The sequence below is a fragment of the Mustela lutreola genome, chromosome 4, assembly GCF_030435805.1.
Source record: "Mustela lutreola isolate mMusLut2 chromosome 4, mMusLut2.pri, whole genome shotgun sequence".
Classification (NCBI taxonomy): domain Eukaryota; kingdom Metazoa; phylum Chordata; class Mammalia; order Carnivora; family Mustelidae; genus Mustela; species Mustela lutreola.
This window is the reverse complement of record NC_081293.1, coordinates 73,708,685-73,727,145: the sequence shown is the minus strand read 5'-3', so window position 1 is coordinate 73,727,145 and position 18,461 is coordinate 73,708,685. Positions and strand designations below refer to the sequence as shown.

At 41.6% G+C, this 18,461-nt stretch overlaps 1 protein-coding gene across 3 annotated transcripts in view; it reads right to left on the bottom strand.

Annotated features, from left to right (window-relative positions):
- Nucleotides 1-7,618: 7,618 nt before the first annotated feature.
- A1CF (APOBEC1 complementation factor) overlaps nt 7,619-18,461 on the bottom strand; it is a 79,234-nt gene continuing 68,391 nt past the window's right edge. For all 3 annotated transcript variants that reach the window (XM_059170236.1, XM_059170237.1, XM_059170238.1), the window contains 3 exons: nt 14,584-14,720; nt 13,741-13,883; nt 7,619-10,668 (listed from right to left, as the gene is read on the bottom strand). In XM_059170236.1, the coding sequence (XP_059026219.1) occupies nt 10,517-10,668; nt 13,741-13,883; nt 14,584-14,720 (432 nt within the window). In that variant the 3' untranslated portion in view covers nt 7,619-10,516. The remainder of the gene's footprint in view (nt 10,669-13,740; nt 13,884-14,583; nt 14,721-18,461) is intronic.

Below are 18,461 nucleotides of genomic sequence, written 5' to 3'. Positions count from 1 at the left end.
ACAGAAGCAATGATGGATGGGCTTGCTGAGAGAGGAGGAGGATATGGCCTGCGAGAATAGGTGTAAGTGAGTATCTTCCCTTCCCTTTCCTCCTCCTGTTCCTCCCCCTCCCCCCTCCTTTCTCCTCCCCCTCCTCTTCCGTTTCTCCCTCCTTCCCCCTCCCCTTGCTCCTCCCCTTGCTCCTCCCCTCCTTCCTTCTTTCCCTTTCCTCCCCCCTCCCTCTCTCCCCCCTCCCTCCTCCCTTCCCTGCTCCCCTCTCTCCCTCCCTTCTTTTTCCTTCCTCCTACCAGGTGCAAACAACTTCCTTAGCTTTTATTCTCCACTGAGCTGGGCCTATGGCCCCACATACTGACAACAGCAAGTTATCCATAAACTTAGAAATCGGGTTGATTTCACAGGGTGTTGTACGGAAGTGCCGAACCACTGTACTAGACACCTGAAACGAATATAACACTGTATTAACTCACTGGAGTTCAAAAAAAAAAAAAAAATTGGGGTGGTTTCTCTGATTTTGCATAAGAGCTTCAGTGAGTCTGCTGACAAACACATTTGCTTTCCCTGTGACCTTCTACCTCTTTACTGTTGTATCCATTGTCTATTGTTCACAGCACATGATCCCGAAACCCAGTCACTTCAGAAAACACTCACTATGCCCACAGCTTCTATAGGGCAGACATCCAGGGGGCCCATGGCTCCGGCCTGTGCTCAGAGCTCTCCCCCTCTGCAGTCACTGTGTTGGCCCAGGTGACGGTCCGTCAAGTCTCTCCTGAGTCCAGACCTGCTTCCAAAGCCCAACCATGTGGCTGTAGGCAGCAGGGTGTTCCTCACCGCTGTTCGCTGGAGGCTGCCTTTGTTTCCTTGACCTCTGGGCCTTTGCAACAGCTCACCGCATGGCCCCAGCAGCTGGCTTTATCAGAGTGAGCAAGTAAGACCCAGTGAGAGGCTGGAGTGATGGGAAGCACAATGTGTTATAAACTCATTTCACCCTTGAAGATTTCCTTCGGAGGGTTGGTGTGGTGCAGGGCTCCGCTAGTTCTCAATATGCATCTTTCCACTCTCCTAGAGCAAAATGATTTTTTATGGTTTCCCAGATCATGTCCTCTCTTATACCTGGGCATGGCCATGTGCTTAGGTTCTGCCCTGTGGGTGTCAGCCACTGTGAAGAGTGGTGCTGTGCAGTCAGTCTTCTCAAGGGAAGGCTAGTTAGGGGTCTCTCCCTCTCCTTCTTTCTGTCTTTCTCTCTCCTAGTTGGAATGTACATGCCGCCATCTCAGCCATGAGATCAAGAGCCTACTGGTAAGGACTAGAAGAAAGACCTCTGTTCCTGATGCCTTGAAGCATTATACCACCATTGTACTAGCTGCTGGGACTTCTGGGGAGGGGGAGGATAAACTGTTATCTGATGTTAAAGCACTGCCATTTTGGGTAGTGTCTTTGGCTGCCAAACCCAATCTGAGGGCATTTGGAACTGAGTACTTAGAAGTGTGGTGCCACCGGTAACAGAGGCCAAAATAGGAGGTGTGGCCTATACAGGGTTGGCGAACTCATTGTAAAGGGCGGGATGGTAAATATGTTAGGCTTTGTGGGCCATCCATGGTCTTGACACAGATTTTCCCTTAAGCTTAAATGGCCTTTTAAAATGTAAAAAATGTCTTAGCTTAGTCCTTTGAAAAGCTCACAAAGGCAGCTGGTTCTGGGGTTTGAGGGATGGTTTCTGACCTCTGGTTTTGTCCATTAAGGATAGGAAAATGTCGGCCTCAGTGCTCACTGACCTTTCCATAGGCATGCTTTCTCTTTATCTGTCGTCTCTAGGTATCTCTCTTGTTTTCTTTGTTGATTGGAAGATAACGCACATAATTACTAAATGTTACCTTTACTCTCAGAAGATGCCCCAGAGGGAACTTTTATAAAAGATGCTGATGTAAAGAGATCACCAAAGGACACCTGCAATTATAGGTCATTAATATTGAGGTATTTACTCAAAAAAGAGTAGAAATGTGGCGTTCAAGAGAGGAAAAAAAGAAATCAATTCACGTTGGTACTTTTTAAAAACTTTATAATGTTGCTTCCAAATTCAATCGAAACCATGTTGTCATCTTGAAATTACACTTGTCACTGAAATTACACTGTATTATGACTCATTTCATGTGATTTATGATTCTGTGGTCCCATTATGTTTGTATCTTCCAAACCCATGATCGTTTTCCCAATGAATGGAAGTTGTGATTTTACTCAGTATATTTAGATCGATCCAAGTTCTAGAAAATACTGTACTCACGGTACAAAAATAAGTGCCCAATGCACATTCTTTAATACTGTTTTTAATCTCTCCCTCTTTTTTGGTACCTCAGCTAACTAACTTCACATAAATAAAGTCATTAATAATAACAAAGAGAAGCAAGAGATGGCTTATCACGTGGAAACCAGAAATGCATTTTGCTGACAGCATTGTTTTCATTGACAGGGGACAGTGATGTCTGGCTCTGTTGTAGTCAGAAACGTAGCGAGGGAAAAAAAAAGACCTCGTGAAGGAATAGAAACAATACCAATGATTCTATGAAACATTTAAACCAGGGACAATGGTAGATGGATCTTAAATACATTTATCTGTGGCTCTTCTTCTCAGATGCTCAGATCCCCCCCCCCCCAAAATCTCTTAGGAATTACAGTACAAAGTACCAAATTGCAAAATAAAATGGACATTTGTAAGGGGCATGTATGCCTCATTGCAAGCCATTCATTGCAAAACACTAGGTGTAGATAAGGCTTGTTAAAAAAGATTTTGGAATTTTATAAATATGGGCGTATTTTGAAAACAGAAACAGTTAATAACCACAGTGTTTTCAAGTGAATGACAAACCACGGAGGTACCTGTTCTTTAATGTCATAAATGAGTATGTGAACTTGCCAATTCCACCTTTTCAAGCATATTTTAAAGCTTCTGGACTGTTAAGGAAAATTGTTAATTCTTTTTTATTCTTTGCACTTGTGTATTTCTCCTAGGGAGCATATTTGAAAACTCCTCTAATGTGAATAGCAATAATTACAGGTGAAGAGTTACATGAATCTTTATAAAGCCTCACTGCACCTGCCTAGCAGTTGGCAATAATAGTTGAAGCTTAAAATTTAGAGAATTGGTTTAACTGTGGGGATTCCAGCTGAGTGAAACAAGCTACCAAGTGTAATTATACTCAGTTTATAAAAACGCAGGATGGATCGCTAGACTGTGAACCCCACTGAGGAAACACGCACACACAGTCGCAGTTTCTGGCATAAGAGAAGGTGCAAGGTAAATGCAGACTGATCACGTATTCTACAAAGTAGAGGCTTGTGGGCTTAGAGCGGGAGGGATAATGATTTGTTTAATTCTTAATCTTAGTGAAGAAAATAAATGAAAATAATGAAAAAGAAGTTCTATAAAAAAAAAATATCTGTCAATCTTATTTTCTATTAAGAAATATTTGAAACCTTTAAGCCGCTGCCTTCGGCTCAGGTCATGATCTCAGGGTCCTGGGATCGAGTCCCACGTCGGACTCTCTGCTCAGCAGGGAGCCTGCTTCCCTCTCTCTCTCTCTGCCTGCCTCTCCATCTACTTGTGATTTCCTCTCTGTCAAATAAATAAATAAAATCTTTAAAAAAAAAAAAAAAGAAATATTTGAAACCTAAGCCTCTGCCTTGGGTTCAGGTCATGATCTCAGGCTCCTGGGATCGAGTCCTGCATCAGACTCCCGGCTCAGTGAGAAGTCTGCTTCTCCCTCTCCCTCTGCTTGTGCTCTCTCTCTCTCTGTCAAATAAATAAATACAATCTTAAAAAGATAAAAGAAGGGGCACCTGGGTAGCTCAGTGGCTTTAAGCCTCTGCCTTCAGCTTGGGTCATGATCTCAGGGTCCTGGGATTGAGCCCCGCATCAGGCTCTCCACTCCACAAGGGAGCCTGCTTCCTCCTCTCTCTCTGCCTGCCTTTCTGTCTCCTTGTGATCCCTCTCTTTCTGTCAAATAAATAAAATCCTTAAAAAAAAAAAGGTAATATTGAAACTTTATAGGAGTTTCTATGAGGGTTTTTGTAGGGAAGAGTTCATGAGCATAACAATGAAGTGAGATGGGGAAGTGTGAGCAAACCTGTGAAACACGGAAGGGAAAAGGGAATGGGTAGCTTGGGGGTGATCATGAAGGAGAAGTTGATGTGTTCCTCTCTGTTCATGAGGCTCCCATCCCAGTCAGAAAGAAATTGTTGGGCCCTTTTGTTTAAGGTGTACTTGCTCTGGAGAGGATAAACCTAATTCTAACATATTTGAAAGAGAGAGAAGAAAAAAAAAAAAAGAGCCGTAAAGATGTTATTGGAATTGGGGCATATTTGTGAGTACCAAGGGCTATCGTTAACATGGATAAAGGGGGGAGCACCTGGGTGACTCAGTTATTAGCCATCTGCCTTTGGCTCAGGTCATGATCCCAGGGTCATGGGGTCGAGGCCTGAGTCAGGCTTTCTGCTCAGTGGGAAGCCTGCTTCTCCTTCTCCCACTCCCCCTGTTTATGTTCCTTCTCTCGCTGTCTCTCCCTGTCAAATAAATAAATGAAATCTTTAAAAAAAAATAAAGTGGGACCACAGACCTCGGCTGGGGCTATCCCTGCCAGCCGGGTTGGACCGTCACCCCAGAGAGGCTGCTGAACTCTGGGTGGGGTTGACATTCTTCAGGCTCCAAGAAGTTCTGTCCAGGAGCTTACCTTCTTTAAAACGCAGTTTCTTGGCATCTCCCCTCCCCTAAACAAAGTAACAATTGTGAAAAGTGAACAAGGCATATTCAATAGGAGAAAACTGTGAGGGGGAGATGCAGAAGTGTTCTAGATTTCATTCCAGGCACATTTCCAGAAAAATAAGTGAATTATTTTTCACTTCTATATGGATTACTAATTTCTCTTCACTATTAGGTGAAGTTTAACGTTTTCTTTTAACTTTCCTACAGTGATTGATTTAGTTGTCAAATCTGTCACTTGTTTGAAACATAATCAGTGGACCTCAAGGAATTAATGGCAAGAAAAAAATTACTTTGTTATATTTTATATTATAAAAAGTGACAGACAATTAAAAAACTAACTTTGATAAATACTTTCACAAAGAATTAAAATTTGCTTGATCTTCATTTTGAGATTGTTTTGAAAGTACCAAGGATTCTACTATGTATTGTATTATGTGGCCACAAATGGGTATAGATGTCTTTATAAATGATATTTCTCTCATTACACACTTCTACAAAACTGAGTATATAGCTTTTTTTAGAAGGCTTTCATGTGGGCCACCTGGGTGGCTCAATCAGTTAAGCATCTGCCTTTGGCTAAGGTCATGATCTTTCAGTCCTAGGATCGAGTCCTACATCAGGCTCATTGTTTAGTAGGGAGCCTGCTTCTCCCTCTTCCTGCTCCCCCTGCTCATGCTCTCTCTCAATAAATAAAGTCTTTAAAAAATAAAAAATAAAAGCCCTTCATGTTACCTTGTTCAGGTGATAAGATTCCTTTTTTAAGAAGATAATATTTGTAGAATAGCTCCATGAGATTTCTTGATTGTATGCATTAGCTGTTGGGCTGTGGAAGAAAGATCATTGAGAAAGGAGTTTGTGGAGCTTGCTGAAATGTACTTTATGCACATTATCTTCCATTATCAGACCCTCATTGTTGGAGGCTCTGAAAAGTGACAAAGTTATCCACTTTGTCAGTGGATAACTACAGAACTGAGGTGACCTGGGGATGCATAAGGTTTGCTTTCTCCCATAAATGAGCCTGTCTGTTCAAGGCATGCACCGCTGTCCCTATTAAACTCACATATTTTGCGTTCCGTATAAACACTGTACGAAATAGATGGCTTTTAAAATGGGCATTTTGGGAACTATCGAATATTCTGTATCCATGTTTTTACTGAATGAAATTTTTAAAAAAATGTTTCACTCTGTAAGTAAAGTGATAGGGCATGGGGGTCAGAAAATCTCATTTTTCTTATGGTTTTACTCATTGGCTTTGCTTTTGTTCTAATATTTGGCCAATATAAACATATATCCTGGTGGGCACATTACATTTCTATGGCTATGTTCTTGCAAAGCCTGAAGCATTTTCAAGACATCACCAGAATGAAGTAAAATCTCAGCTTCAAATTTGATGATCATGTTAATGAAATGTATAACTATTACACATCAAGTAGGGATATTGATTTCCTAGTTTCTCTTGTTTTCCAATAAGTACATTAAATTATGCTATTAATATTTTCTTTTAAAAGTATTTTATCACAGGGGCATCTGGGTAGCTCAGTGGGTTAAAACCTCTGCCTTCAGCTCAGGTCATGATCCCAGGGTCCTTGGATTGAGCCCCACATCCGGCTCTCTGCTCAGCGGGGAGCCTGCTTCCCTTCCTCTCTCTGCCTGCCTCTCTGCCTACTTGTGATTTCTCTGTGTCAAATAAATAAATAAAATCTTTAAAAACAAAACAGAACAACAAGTTCACTTAAGGTGTCATCTTTGAAACCTAAGTTACATCTTGGACAGATACATCTACAATAGGTAAAAATGTATCCATAAAATATAAAAAGTACCAAATCTCCAGGTTAAGTTGTAGGTACATTTCATCTCCTGGGAATTTCTGTGTGAATGCAAGGAAGGGGATAAGAGATCATAGCTTCCTGTGTATCCTGGGACACACTGTTCACTTTTAGTTGTAAATTCCTTTGGGAAATCTTGGATAGGCCTGGAGTTGGACAGCAATAATAGATTTTATCAAACTTTGTAGCTTTGGAAGGACAATTTACTCAAAATAACTTTCTTTACTAACCCTCATTCTTAAAAAGGCACCCTAGAGAATCCCCTGTCCTCCATGGATTCAAATCATGACTCAGTTGTCCAAGGCAGAGCTATAAAACAGTCGTTGAAAAATACAGTGAAAACAGCATAAATTGAAAATTATATTGAGGCCATATTTATGAAAAGCTAATCTAAGTGATCGGAGGAATGTGTATTTCTTAAAACTTTTATATAAAATTAAAACAAACTTCCCAAGCAACTATTATCTATACATAGCTATACTGTGCTTTCCATCCACCATTAAAAAGTTAAGGGATTCTGTTTTGTTAGATATCTATTGAAGTCAGTATTTTCTTCACACGAGGTAGCTTTCTAGCAGCACTTTGGGTGTTTTTATCCAAACACAGTGTGTTTTGGCGTGATACCAGGATTGGGCAGGAGTAGGAGGAGAAAAGCTAGCTATGTAGGGGAATGGTCACTTTGTTACAGTTAAAGATGGTCTTCTAGCTACAGTAATGGGCTGGGAGAGAAGTATAGGAATTTGAGAACAGACAGCATTTTTATAGGTACGAAGATAGATGTCCAATCTCACTGCTTGTCCATTTCTTCCTAAGTAACAGTGGTTGCTTTTAATGTTCACTAAGCTGTTAATTACTGAAACTTAGAAACTCCGTTCTAACTTGCTAGATGCTTCTAAATTTTTGATTTGGGTATTCTATTATCACTTGGTTGGTTGACTCATTTTATTTTTATTTTTGGCTGGTTGACTCACTTTAAATTTCCTCTTTATATAAAGAGTTTTTTTCCTAAGAAACAACGAAGTAACAAATAACAAAAAAATAGAGGTTGATGCACAAGATATAATAGGTCATAAGTAGGTGCTAATTTCCCGAAGTCTAAAAATATAAACATTATGCAAAATAAACCTTCAGTTTTACACATGATTTTTTAAAATCCCATTTTTTTTTTTTAAAAGTTTCACACTCAGTATAGCTGTATCCTGAGTTGTAGAGCTGTGTAGTTGCCCTACAGTACTTAATCTGGGCAAAGTAAATACAGATGGCACAGTAGACACATTGATACTTTCTATGAATATGTTCTAGTGGAATTCAAAGTATTCTCTAGATTTTAATAGAGTGAAACCACATCTACTCACTTGAATAAAATCAGTCCTTAGGAAGTAAATGTACAAATACTTGTGTTTCCCTAGGCAAGAAATGAGATGGTGTTCTGGGGGCAATTTTCTTGACACTTTGCCAGTTTTTGTATATTTAGGTTTCTGTTCTGAGTCTTTTAAAAAAATCATAATAATTTAATCTGGAATAAAGATTTTTCTCATAAAACATTCCTGAATTAACTAACTATTCATTCTGATTACATTTAAAACTCTTCTGGATCAGACCTTCCCTTTGGCATTGGCTAGACATTCAGAGCACTGTTTTCTATTTTCAAAGATTTTAAAGAACATGAAAACTTTTGCTCTTGGAATTTGGAATGCTTTTTTGGACTAAGCAGGAACTTGCCTGCCCCAATGTCATTACTCTTTGAGTATAAAAGCAGGTCTGTAGGGGAACGTTGATTTGGACCTTAAGAATTGCTGATGGAGGAATTTTTTACTTTCTCATTTTTAGAATTAGTTTGGGCCAAGAGTTAGTTTGAAGTTACATTCAAATTCCTACTTTTAATGAGATGAATATTTATAAAAATATGATTTGGCTATCTGTTTTAACTTGGACAATTTTTTTTTGCATTTTTCTATTTAATGCAAGTGAAATAAATCAAGAAAATATTAGGAGGAGAGCATTGAAATAGAAAGACTATAGCTATTCCCAAAGTTAGCTACACATTGAAATCATCTAAGATCTTTAAATGCGGGGGCCAGGCTCCTGCCCCATGATATTCTCATGTAATGGGGATTGGGTGCCATTTTGGCATTGGTGGTCTGAAAGACACTTCAGGTGTTCCTAACGTGCAGCCAAGTTTGGAAACCACTGGTCTGTGGACTATGAGGAACATGTAAAGCCAAAAGCACCAAGCCTTTCAGAGTGTGAGCTATAGCCTTGAGGTCTTTGATGTCTGATTGGAGTTAACAGAACTGAAAGGTTATAGGAACTTTTCATTGTTACTGAACTTAGCTGATTTTGACTGGAATCTGGGCTGATGTTGGATCACAGGATTCTGTTCAAGAGTTGACAAATTTTTCTGTCTTTGGGTTTATGTTTTCCTTCGAGTCCTATAAAATTGTACCAGGGCACAGGGATTTTTTTTTTTTTTTTAAACTGGAAATTCTGGTGCTGTATGTCTTAAGCCACTAAAGAGACAGAAGCAGTGGTGATAGGTATTTGGAGTTCAGACCTCAATTATTTCTAATTTTGAGCCAAAAGTGGTCATTTACAAGTATGGCAAGAAAGTAGTGCCTTCTGTTCCCTCTCTCCCTGTTTTTGTAGCTCTGGAATCCCCATGAGATATTCCTGGAGAGAGGCCTAAAGCCCTAGAGAAGTTGGGTCACAAATACCCTTGCTGGTGTCTAAGAATCCACTTCTAATCAGTCGTAGGGTGTGTGTCTGTAAGGTTTTCCATGTCCATTTCAAGACCAAAAGTCTCAAATATGGTAAAGCCGTCTGATACTTGTGGAAAGTGGAAGGAAAGGAAGGTAGACTTCTTGGCAGACTGACTGTAAGTGGGTTAGACAATCCAAGGCCAACCCCACATTACGATAACTGTCTCTGAATGCTGGATGGTGGTCCAGGTATTGCAAAAACACCAAAGAAATAAGAGTAAACCTTCACTTCTTTCCTTGAAATGACTTTTCAGCCCATTTGCGGAATAGGAAAAAGCAGTCTAAGTGATATTCCTATAGGTTGGGTGTACATTTTTATGGTATTTGACATGATCAAAATGAGACTCATGTGAAAATAAATCCAAGTGGACAAAGTCAAAATGTTTAAAGGGAGAAGAGTCCATTTTAAGTCAGGGTGCTTACTGTGTTGGGAGATGCTTCAGAAGGATGGGGGGGTGTGGTCCAGGGAAGGAGAGGTGTGGGCTGATGAGTTTAATAAACACTGGGTCTGGACTAATTTTATCCTTTATCTGCAACACATCACATGGATTTCCAAGGGGTCCCCAGGAGCTGGAAAGGGCAGGGAGATGGACACCCACGGCAGATTGATGGGTCATTTTCAGATGGAAGTGATGCTGGCCCCATCAAACCTTGGGCTGTCTTTCACAGACTCGGGCCTGAGAACATACCCCATGTGGTACCCAACAGGGAAAACATTTCTACAAAATCATCCCCTCTCACCCTCCCGCTGCCTGGTCATGACTTTGTGTATCACAGAAGCGGCTGTGAGCTGGGGTTAAGGCTCTGGAGTTTGCTTGCCTCCCCTTGTTGCTCCTGACTGGCCAGGTCGGCTCAGCCCCCGAACACTTGCTGGTTAAAAGCCCTCTCTCCACGTCGTCAGGGAGCATAAACACACGCCCAAGACCCTCAGGAACCTTGGAGAACCAACTTTTGGGGACAATGGCTCTTAAGCTTTCTGGTGGACAAGAGGCTTCTTGATACTTGATATTACCAGGAACATGTCCTCATGTCTTGATTCTACCATTAGCGTAAGCTGAGCAGTCTCCAGAAAGGCATCTCTTTAGGAAAAGTAGGACTTGTGATCATATAAGGAAACTGAGCGAGAGGTTTATTTCTTCTGGATAGAGTTCTGTGTGTTTCTTAACTTAAAGCTATCTTCAGAAGGTTCCATATCCATCCCCTCGGGCAGTCACTGCAAAAGTGGGGTAGACCTCATACGTAGTATATGCTGCCAAGTCCTGTCCAAGGGTCACCGCTTGCTTGAGCTGGGCTGCGGACACGGGCGCCGTTGCACTGGGGACAGCGTATCCTGGAGGAGGAGGTGGAGAAAACTTTATCAGAAGCCATGCACATTTGCTCCCTCCTGCTTTATTGTCTTCTCTTGGGAAGACCAAAAGCTAACCTCACTTAAAGCCAAAAGTTAATATGTAGGTTTTTAAAAAGTGAACTCAGGGGACCTAATACCTAAATTCTTTGATTAGCGGACAACATGCCTCAAAGTGAGGTCAGCTGCGTGTACCAGAACTGCTTCATGCTTAGAAAACTGGAAACCCGGGGGAGAGAGTCCAAGAAATGGAAACTTAAGAGGATGCCAATTTGGTTAAAGCTTGAGATTGAGAACTTTTGCAGAGGCTCTCAGAGTTTATAATGGAGTGGAGGTGATTGACGGGTTGGCCAGGCTGAGGGGTGGGGCTCTGTGGGTCTGCTGCTGGACCCATGCCCCCCACCTAAATGAAATGTTAAAACCATTGCTTTTACGGAAGACATATAAGGAGTGGGTAGACCAGTAGGAACAATTTGGAAAGTTTTAACGTGTTTCTGCATAGCACCATACAAGCAAATACCTGGTCTGTTTAATTTAGACCCAACCGTGAAGGGCCAAGACCTCTTGTTTCACCACCAAACTGTAGGGCTTTGCATAGTAAGGAGGCCACCATGCGCGGTCACGTTAGGATGATGTGTGGCTGAGGGACATTCACTTTTAGAGAAAAGGGCATCACCGCTATCGTACAAAAGCAATGTTTCCCTGGTAATGTTTAAGATCAAAGTTAAGCTAATTCTGAGATAATCCAAAAAGTGTGAAGATGACAAGAAAAAGGGGAAAAATTTACTTAAGCAACAAATGGGGTTCTGATTTAAAACAACAACAACAAAATCATCCATTTGGATTATGTGCTATGGCAGTCATCCCAAGCCCAGACACACTGATTTCTTTCTGGTGACTTCTCAGGAAGTGGTGGCAGGAAGCTGGCTGGACTATATTTAAAAAATTAAATTCACTCGTTGGCTTGGGCACTTTGGCCAGTAATGTTGACTAACGCACTACTGAAGTTTGGTATGTTTTCCAAGGATGTGAGAAATGTGTTACCAATTACTTTCATGACTTTGGAAAGAGTATTTCTAAATAAGTGAGTAAGAAAGACCCATGTGTGAGAGTGCGTGTGCATGTGTGTGTGTCGTGTGGATTTTATCTTTGGGAATTCTGAATTTTTTTCTTTCAATTTGGCCACTTTCTTAAGTGCAAGAGTATTTGGACTTTAAACAGATTCTTCCCTTGGAACCTATTATTCTTTGCTTGACTCCACAGCAAAGTTTTAAGAGAGGCTCTCAAATTCTTAGGCATTCCCAGAACAACTCTCATGCCCTAAATATTTTCTACCTCTTGCAGGAGCAAACAGGAGGGAGGACAAGATCAAACATTCTTAGGTGAAAGCGAATTCTTTCCAATGTGCAAGCAAACTGTAACATTCTGACAGGGGCTCATTTATTTTTATAGTACATTAGTTAGCTGTCTTTGGGGAGCAGCTTTCCATGAGACAGGGGCTCAACCTTCTCCAGGAACCGAGAAACCCTGGCACAGGTCCCCAGTAGACGGACATGTCAACACCACATTCTGTGAAAAGTAAGCCTGAGACTGATGGCCCCCAGTCCAGCCCAGGGGACCTGCCCTCTCTGGTGGCAGCGGTTGCCTTGGTAACCTCGCGGGGGCGCACGACCCATCTTCCCTATGTTCTCTGGAACAAAGCTGGAATTGAGGTCGTGTTCATGTGTGAAATGTGTTTAGTTGCTGGGATGGAAAGCATATTTGCCGTTTTTGAGAAACAAAAGAAAGCGAGAGTGAGCTCAGGTGTTACAGATGAGAGGAATACAGCAGTTCTCACGCCTGAACGTGACCAGCACGTGACAGAATGGACTGATAGAAACGCCTCATGTCTGGGTCCAGTCAGATCTCTGACTTGGTCTTAAGGGAGATCCGTTGACATAGTGACACGTTGGAGTGACCAATGTCTTCAAATGAAACGAACTTTGGTTGCTAAAAAAAGAATGGGAGTATTCAAGCTAACTGCTAAGGAAGGATCTACAAAACAAATTTCTTATCTGGTCACTTTTAATCTCTAGAGGGTTCATTTTTTAAAATTATTAGCATTTGTCGTAGGTACATAACAAATGGGGAAAAGCCTTTTAAATAGGACCGTGAAGGTGTGCCGATCTACAGAGAGGCTTTATTCTGAACCAACAGCATAGGCTCCAGTCCAAAATTATAGGGCAGATAAATGAAAGCTGATTATCTACATACTGAAAGGTTCTTGCTCACTCTCTGTCTCTCTCATACACACAGTTTTTGACTTAACATAATTTAAGAAAAGTGTGATCTAGAGTGCCTGGGTGGTTCAGTTGTTGGGATCGGCCTTCAGCTCAGGTTATGATCCCGGAGTGCCAGGATCGAGTCCCACGTTGGGCTCCCTGCTGAGCAGGGGGTCTGCTTCTCCCTCTGGCCCTCATCCCACTTGTGCTTGCTCTCTCTCTCTCTCTCTCAAATAGATAAAATCTTAAAAACAAAAGAAAAATGTGATCTACACATTTCTTTCAGAAAGCAGAGCCATAAAAGTCAGGTTGAGTCAAAGATTCAAGTTCCAGGACTCCTTAAAAGCCAGTTGACTTGGCCCCATTCCTTCATCTTTCCTGTCCTGGGTTCCATCCGCTGAACCTGGCCATTGCGCTACAGCCTACTTCTTGCAGCATCAGGACCATTCCAGGTGTAATAAACCACGCTGAGCATTTAGGGAAACACCCGGCAGGCAGAAAAACAACTATTGCTAGGTAGTTCCGAACTCTCTGACCAAAAAAGTCAAAACCCCACCCATCCAGGCACAGAGACTGGTTCTTTCAAGGTCACACAACTGGCTAGACTCCTCTTCTGCTTCCCACTCACTCTTATCTCCTACCTTGATGGTTCCCGCATTTGCCCCGTGTTTTTGGCCACAGAATGTGTAACCGGATTTATTGTGGGTGGAGTTCAAAAACAACTCTCAGAGTTCAGGGTACCAGGGTGGGGGGACTGTTTCTCAAACACCCCAGGGCAGGGTGCCATGTTTCCCACCTGGGAAGGCGGTGGCGGCAGCTGCCGCGGTAGGGGCATCGGCCGCCTCGGTCGGAATGCCCAGCGTCTGCAGGGTGTACTCGGCCGCATAGGTCCTTGCTTCATCCACGTAAGCACTGAGCTTCGGAGGTGTGAAGGGGTGGCTGCAAGGCAGAGTCAGGTGTTACCTTTGAGGTGCTGAGATGGGACAAAACCCAAGTCGCTGTTCGTGAGCTAAGAGGAGCTGATGATGGAATTTTATCCGTGTGGTTTTCATTCTCTTTGCATTGAAGACCTCATACACATACAGGTGTATGTGCAGACGACAGCGGGGGGCCAAGAGGACATTCCTGGAGCACACCTGGAACTCACCACATGGCTTTTCTAAGGTACACGTGAAACAGGACGGTTCCTAAAACGTGTACCCAGTCAGGCTCCAGGAGGCGATACTAACCCACAGAGAGGACCTTTGATCCAAAATGTAAGTGACCTCGCATAGGCTGTGGTCATGGATAAAATGGCAATTTCATATGGTTCAACCTAAATACTACACAGATAAAAGAATGGACTCTAGTTCCAATTCCTGTTGCATTTTATGTCTGCACTTTTTTACTGGTTGCTTACACTGTGCAGTCTACATTGTGTGAAATTCAGGACCTCTGAGATGTCAGACCCCCCAGATGTCAGACCCCCCTGGGTACGTTCGTCCCAACTACACATCTCAGCGTTTGTGTTTAATGAAACACAAGTGAGCAGTAGACCCAAGTGTTTCGCTTATTAGTGTAGCGATAAAATACACTTGATCTACAAGAGACTCTTATTCTAAAAAGCGTTAAAGATTAGGAATTTGGAGATGTTACCCACATTGCAGGATTCTGGCTGGCCAGGGCAGGAATGGTTATTTTGTATAAAAAAAGTTGTCTTTGATCTTGTCCAATGGCCGAGTGCAGCTGATACACTGGTTGTCCCCAGTTGTTTTTCTGACAAACTTCTTCTAATATCTACGAGTGTGGAAAAAAAAAAAGTGATTGCCCTTTCAAATGTCACATTTGCATGATTTCTCCAGTTTTCAGGGTTTTTAAACTCTAATCTTCAGCATTTAAGCTAATGTTAAGAAAATAGAAAATGCCACAGGGTTTAATGACTCATAAAATTTAAGATGAACTCAACTTGAACTCCATTTAAAATGTTATGTCGATTAATTCACAAAAATCATTTTCACACCATTTATTCTAATATGTTTTTAGTTGAGTTCATTAGCTGTAACTTTTTTACCAATAGTTTAACTTTACGATTTGTTTGATGAATTTATTCCATTAAAAACAGTGGACATTTCAAGCCCGCGGCTGCATTTCCTCGTTACTACCGTTAATCCTTCTATTTATAATGTTTTAGAGAAAATAACCTAAGAATATATTTACCTCATGTCATTTGTCATAGGGTTTTAACTTCACGTTTTCATAAAAAATTGAGTTAAAAAGTTTAATGGTTATTAGTTACTGGTGAGCATTAATAGATGGATGTGGACAGAGGCAATGTCTTTATTTGGCAAAATAACACTTCTGGCTGTTTTTACAAAGATCTGAGTTTTACAATCTTCCTGCATGCTTTTTTCTGCCCTTTTTCACTACTCCAAGCTGAATCTTGTCTCCAGGCACCCATTTTTTTTTTTTTTTTTCATCCCGTAGTCATTTTCAGTGACCCACCAGCCCCAGTGCTCCCATGAGTCAGCAGGTTCAGGAAATTGCAAAACAGGGCCTCACTGTGAAAAGAATAAGACCTGGGGACAGAACAGTGCCCCGGGCTGACTCCATGGAACTTCTTATCTCATTGGTTCTGATACGAATCCAGCTGCGATCGCAGGGCATTTTCCAGTTTATTAAATTTGTAGACTGCTCTTATATCCTCTACTGACTTTTGCTTGTTACGACTCTTGGCTCTGTAGCATCTCTTGTTATCTACAGAATGTTCCCGGAGGGTCCTGGGCACCAGTAGCCTGCTTTAGCTGGCAGACATTCTGCCTGCCTCTTTGAGCCTGTTGTGCAAACACGTGCTCAGAGAGTATGGACTCTAACTCCTGACTCTGCTGGGCACATCTGGTCTCCTGGCTCTTGTCTGATGACCTTGACCCTGCCATGGGGTTGTTAAAGCTCTATCTATGTTTTTGCGGTGGCATCACCTGCAGTTTCTAAGCCGTCCTTGTAGAGATGCAGAGACTAAATAAAGAACTTTAATTAGTTAGTTGGGAGAGGTGGTTCCTTACATATCCCTATAAGCCATGACCAATTTCTTTTTTTTTTTAACTTTTAATTTTTTATTAACATATAATATATTATTAGCCCCAGGGGTACAGGTCTGTGAATCGTCAGGCTTACACACTCCACACCACTCACTATAGCCTATACCCTTCCCAATATCTATAACCCCACCACCCTCTCCCTCCCCCCTCCCCCGGCAACCCTCTGTTTTGTGAGATTAAGAGTCTCTTATGGTTTGTCTCCCTCCTGATCCCATCTTATTTCATTTTCTCCTTCTCTACCTCCCCAACCCCCCACGTGACCTCTCAAATTCCTCATATTAGGGAGATCATATGATGATTGTCTTTCTCTGATTGACTTATTTCACTCAGCACAATACTCTCTAGTTCCATCCATGTCATTGCAAATGGCAAGATTTCATTTCTTTTGATGGCTGCATAGTATTCCATTGTATATCTATACACCACCTCTTCTTTATCCATTCATCTGTTGATGGACATCTAGGTTCTTTCCATAGTTTGGCTATTGTGAACATTGCTGCTATAAACATTGGGGTGCATGTGCCCCTTCGGATCACTACATTTGTATCTTCAGGGTAAATACCCAGTAGTGCAATTGCTGGGTCATAGGGTAGCTCTATTTTCAACTCTTTGATGAACCTCCATGCTGTTTTCCAGAGTGACTGCACCAGCTTGCATTCCCACAAACATTGTAGTAGGATTCCCCTTTCTCCACATCTTCACCAGCATCTGTTGTTTCCTGACTTGTTAATTTTAGCCATTCTGACTGGTGTGAGGTGGTATCTCATTGTGGTTTTGATTTGTATTTCCCTGATTCCAAGTGATGTGGCGCACTTTCTCGTGTGTCTGTTGGCCATCTGGATGTCTTCTTTGCAGAAATGTATGTTCATGTCCTTTGCTCATTTCTTGATTGGATTATTTGTTCTTTGGGCATTGAGTTTGATAAGTTTTTTTAATAGATTTTGGATACTAGCTTTTCAACTGATAGGTTGTTTGCAAATATCTTCTTCCATTCTGTCAGTTGTCTTTTGGTTTTGTTGACTGTTTCCTTTGCGGTGCAAAAACTTTTGATCTCAGTGAAGTCCCAATAGTTCATTTTTGCTCTTGTTTCCCTTGCCTTTGGCGATGTTTCTAGGAAGAAGTTGCTGCAGCTTAGGTCGAAGAGGTTGCTGCCTGTGTTCTCCTCAAGGATTTTGATGTATTCCTTTCTCACATTGAGATCTTTCATCCATTTTGAGCCTATTTTTGTGTGTGGTGTAAGGAAATGGTCCAGTTTCATTCTTGGACCATCCATTGGACAGCATGTGGCTGTCCAATTTTCCCAACACCATTTGTTTAAGAGGCTGTCCTTTTTCCATTGGACATTCTTTCCTGCTTTGTCGAAAATTAGTTGACCATAGTGTTGAGGGTCCATTTCTGGGCTCTATATTCTTTTTTTTTTTTTTAAGATTTTATTTATTTATTTGACAGACAGAGATCACAAGTAGGCAGAGAGGCAGGCAGAGAGAGAGGGAGGGGGAAGCAGGCTCCCTGCTGAGCAGAGAACCCAATGCGGGGCCCAATCCCAGGACCCTGGGATCATGACCTGAGCCAAAGGCAGAGGCTTTAACCCACTGAGCCACCCAGGTGCCTCTGGACTCTCTATTCTGTTCCACTGATCTATGTGTCTGTTTTTGTGCCAGTACCATACTGTCTTGATGATGACAGCTTTGTAATAGAGCTTGAAGTCTGGAATTGTGATGCCACCAACTATGGCTTTCTTTTTCAACATTCCTCTGGCTATTCAAGGTCTTTTTTGGTTTCATATAAATTTTAGGATTATTTATTCCACTTCTTTGAAAAAAAATGATGGTGTTTTGATAGGGATTACATTAAACGTGTAGATTGCTTTAGGTAGCACAGACAGTTTCAGAACATTTGTTCTTCCAATCCATGAGGATGGAACGTTTTTCCATTTCTTTGTATCTTCCTCAATTTCTTTCATGAGTGATTTATAGTTTTCTGAGTACAGCTTCTTTGCCTCTTTGGTTAAGTTTATTCCTAGGTATCTTATGGTTCTGGATACAATTGTAAATGGGATTGACTCCTTAATTTCTCTTTCTTCTGTCTTGTTGTTGGTGTATAGAAATGCAACTGATTTCTGTGCATTGATTTTATATCCTGACATTTTACTGAATTCTTGTACAAGTTCTAGCAGATTTGGAGTGGAGTCTTTTGGGTTTTCCACATATAGTATCATATCATCTGCAAAGAGTGGTAGTTCGACTTCTTCTTTGCTGATTCAGATGCCTTTAATTTCTTTTTGTTGTCTGATTGCTGAGGCTAGGACTTCTAGTACTATGTTGAATAGCAGTGGTGATAATGGACATTCTTGCTGTGTTCCTGACCTTGGTAGAAAAGCTCTCAGTTGTTCCCCATTGAGAATGATATTTGCTGTGGGTTTTTCACAGACCATGACCAGTTT